Consider the following 4,259-nt stretch of genomic DNA (forward strand, 5'->3'; position numbering starts at 1 on the left):
GAGCGCCAGTCACACTGATTGATCCACCTACTGAGAGTGAGGACAGTTACAGACGAAGGGGGAGGGGTGGGTGGGGAAGAGGGGGTCAGAGCAGATATTCACGGCATCACGCACTTCCATGGTGGAAATAAATGACAAAGTTAAATAGCAGACATTAAAGTGAAGGAGGGCCCCGGTGAGTGGCTGGGGATGGGGTGTGACCCACAGAAGAGGTGCCTTTTGGAGTCCCAGGATCATTGCCCTGCTTCCCCGACTGTCCATAGAGGGAACTTCTTCCCTGCAGCTCCCAGGCCACTCAGGGATTCAGCTCCAGGTCGGTGATGTATTCCTGGACCCAGTCCTCACTGGGGTCGGCACAGACCTGCCGGCCTCTTTTGGTCTTGAAGCTGTGGAGAACAGAAGGGTTACACACTGGTGAGTGCAATTGGGCGGGGGGGGGCGGGGGGATCCTGGGCCCCCAGGGACCCCTCCCTCCTTCTGCCCTGGACATCTCAGGGCCTGTCCACATGCTCAAATCATGCCCCCTTCACCCTGGGGTTCACAGACCTTCCTGGGTCTCCTATGGGGGTCCCCTCAGAAAGCCAGCATCGTTGTTTGGCAAATGAGAGAGAGGACAGCTTCCTGCTGTCACTCCTCCCCTCTCCTCCCTCTGCCCAGGGGCAGACCCCTAGGACCCTCTGCAGGCCCCAAACCAGGTGAGAAAACACGGCGGGGGCCCCCCTGGTGTCCTGAGCTCCAAGGAGGTGCCTAAGCCCCCCAGGCTCCTTCCCCAGGGCGGGCAGGAAGGCTGGCCCTTACATGACTCCAGGCTTGGAGCACTGGCTGCTGGTCTCGTAATAGTCATCCACGAATTTGCGTGGGATCTGCCGGGAGACGAAGGAGAAGCAGCAGGCGGTCGGGGTGTTGGCACCAACTGTGAGAGACAGGACAGAGTTCAGGGGAAAGGCAGCCAGCAGCCCCTTGAGGGTCAGAAAGACCCTCAGGAGGCAGCGCCAGGGGGGTAGGGATGGGGTGGGGGGGGCGGGGAATCCAGGAGGAAGTGGTGTTATTTCAACTGGATTCCAGAGGACCTCATCTTCCCAGGAATCCATAAAATGGGCCTCCCCACCACTGTCTCTCAGAGCCAGAGAATAGAACTGCTAAAATCCCCCCTGGGAAGGAAAGTTCTGCTCAGGAAATAGTGTCTGAAGTCTCTCTGAAGCTCTCTGCTTAAGGGTTCAGGTGAAAGACTTCGGCACTGCGGCCCAAGCCCTGGCCAAGTGTTGGGGACAGGCCTAAAGGAAGGGAAGACGGACTCACGGCTGGCAGAGCAGGTGTGGGCAGAGAGGGCCACGGTGAACAGCAGGACAGCCAGGACGGCCCCGGGGACCTCCATGATGCCGCGGGGGTGCGAGAGTCAGGTGGGGCCAGTGGAGCTGGACTCGGAGACTTGAAGCTGCAGCCTCCTGCTGGGGTCTGAGCTGTGTCCTGTCTTTATAGGCAGCCTTGGGACACTAGAGGACGGAAACTTGTGGAGACTGGGGGTGGGGGGCGCTATTTTTTATCACAGCGTTGGTATCATGCTGTGAGTGGCAGAAGCCAGCAAAGCTTTGGGTCACCACAAAGGCTCAGCGTATTTGCAGGAACGGTCGTGTTGCTTACTTGATGGGGAAATGGTTTCCCCAGTGAGAGGAGGTGAGAGGCTGGTGTGACCCTGTGACAAGCTTATGCGCTGCTTTCTCACAAGAGCAGGTCTGTACACCAAGCATCTCCCCACAGAACTGAACCTTCTGGGACCCACCCCTAGCTGTCCCGACAACACAGCTCTGACCTAGACGATAAGACCACGGCGTCTTGAGGAGGCCTCCTCAAGATAAAACCACACCCTGGGTGGGGACAGCAGATCTGGGGAATACTCAGCTGCAAAAGGGGCCGGAGTGAGGCTGGCCTTTCAGGCTTTGGCTCATTCCTCAAACATTCTACCTTAAGCTTTTGATTGTGAGGCATCCATTTTGAAGATATCCATCTTGAATAAGCACGTCCCCCGATACAGAACTAGATAATGGGCCAGGCTGCCCTACCCATGAAGTTCCCCTTTCAGAAAGTTCTGGATGACCATTTGAGTGGCTTCCCTTTTCCCTTCCACACTTTCTCTCTTATCTGTTAAATTTACCAATAAAGAGAGAACATGCAATACCCTGGGCACCCCACCCTCACCCCAATAAAGGCAGAGCCCCAGGTCTGAGCTCTCTCTCTCTGTGAGACCTTGCTGTGTAGCCTCAGCAGTTCCGGGTACCCTCCAGAACGGTGAGTAACAAACCTTGTCTTTTCAAAGTCCCCTGATGGTTTTGCTGAGGTGTGTGTTGCAATCATAATAAGAACTACAATGGCTGATGCAGCTTCAACGTTGGCTCCAGTTGGGAAATGTCATTCGGGCTCCCACAAAAAATACAGCCCAGGTGAGTGCCTGCCTGCATCACCATCAACAGGCTGAGACTGACACAAGACCGCTGGTCTCTGGGTTAGCTGGACTAACTGGGAGCTAATATGATGAGCTTTAAAATGTTGTTACTCTTTGAATAGCAAGGCTCTCTGCCAGGGATCTATCCTATGGACATAAACACAATGATGAGGTTGTATGCATAATAGTGTTTACCATAGCTTATTTATAATAGTTAAATGATGGCCTACAATTACATGATGGTGTATTCACCTCTTGTAATAATAATTCACCATTAGAAACTGTGAAAGTAAAGAGATTTTACTTTCTTTAAGTAACAACGACATTTCCTATTTCCTTATTGTAAAATTAAGGAGAAAATTCGAGGATTTGTCTGCTGGCATCATCAGTGGCATCATTAAAAACTCTTTAACATCTCCCCTTCCCGCATCATTTTGTTGGCTTTCCTTCTTTGGGCTTTCATCTCATGGTGCTAACAGGGCTGCTGCTGTTCAGGCATCAGTGCAGTTCAGTTCAGTCGCTCAGCTGTGTCTGACTCTTTGCGACCCCATGAACTACAACATGCCAGGCTTCCCTGTCCATCACCAACTCCCAAAGCTTGCTCAAACTCATGTCCATCATGTCGGTGATGCCATCCAACCATCTCATCCTCTGTCGTCGCCTTCTCCCCTCGCCTTCAATCTTTCCCAGCATCAGGGTCTTTTCCAAGGACTCAGTTCTTCACATCAGGTGGCCGAAGTATTGGAGTTTCAGCTTTTCTCTCCCTGGGCCTGTCCTGTGTAAATTGGGCCAGCCAGGAGTGTTGTTTGTTTTACCTGAGGTCCTCACTCGGGTCCTCGGACCTTCCTTTTTCTATTTTCACAGGCTTTCCTCTTTCTTGTCTTTTAGCCACTGCCATTCTGGACTCCTTTTCCCTGTTCTTTTTACCTAACATTCCCCCCTCAAGAGATGGGAGGTCCAGTTCTTTGGGAATAGGGGCGTTGAGGTCTTTCTGGCTACTTCCTGCTGAACTGGGATGGCAAGGGGTATTGGGCCTCCCTCTCAAAATAATCTCAAGCCTCAGAGTCCTTATAGTGGTGTCCATCTAAGGGTGGGTGATATTTCCCGTGGTCGGCTGTAGTTTTATATCTTTGTTGAACTGGCACGGCATGTTGTAGCTTGTTGACCTGGGCAGAGACAAAACAGGTTAGACAGTTGACAGTACATGGAATAATCATAAGCATCATCAATATAGCATAACAAGGACTAGTAGGGGCATTAAGTGAAGTCGCTCAGTCGTGTCCGACTCTTTGCGACCCCATGGACTGTAGCCTACCAGGCTCCTCTGTTTGTGGGATTTTCCAGGCAATAGCACTGGAGTGGATTGCTGTTTCCTTCTCCAGGGGATCTTCCTGACCCAGGAATCGAACCCAGGTCTCCCGCATTGCAGGCAGACACTTTACTGTCTAAGCCACCACATTAGTCAATTTCAAATTCACATCACCAGGATGACTCAAGTCCCTCCTTGTTCAGGAATCAGAAAGATCTATCTCCTGTCTGTTTTGGAGTACTATCTCTACCAAGCTGTGTTGGCTGTTTAGAGCTGTCCTGAGAAATCTTGTCCCCAGAAACCAGATTTTAGGGGTGTTCATTAGAACGGCACTCATTTGTAGTCTGAATAGGTATCTGAGATCTCCCAGGGGTTCACAGGTGTACTGAGTGTCCTCTTCTGTCTTCTTCCATGGCTTGACTTGTGAGTAGTGAATCCAGGTGTCATGTCCTGGTACCTTGACTGCTGTGGGGGTAGAAAGTATTACAGGGTAGGGGCTTTTCCATGTGG

At 51.8% G+C, this 4,259-nt stretch overlaps 1 protein-coding gene across 1 annotated transcript; it reads right to left on the bottom strand.

The window, feature by feature from the left end:
* Nucleotides 1-295: 295 nt before the first annotated feature.
* On the bottom strand, nucleotides 296-1,375 carry LOC138083578 (C-C motif chemokine 3-like). Its single transcript, XM_068977417.1, has 3 exons — nucleotides 1,300-1,375; nucleotides 799-913; nucleotides 296-386 (listed from the first exon to the last, which is right to left on the bottom strand). Exons 1-3 carry the CDS (start codon nucleotides 1,373-1,375, stop codon nucleotides 296-298), a joined length of 282 nt encoding a protein of 93 aa, XP_068833518.1.
* Nucleotides 1,376-4,259: the final 2,884 nt, after the last annotated feature.

Source organism: Capricornis sumatraensis, chromosome 8 (genome assembly GCF_032405125.1).
Source record: "Capricornis sumatraensis isolate serow.1 chromosome 8, serow.2, whole genome shotgun sequence".
Taxonomy (NCBI): domain Eukaryota; kingdom Metazoa; phylum Chordata; class Mammalia; order Artiodactyla; family Bovidae; genus Capricornis; species Capricornis sumatraensis.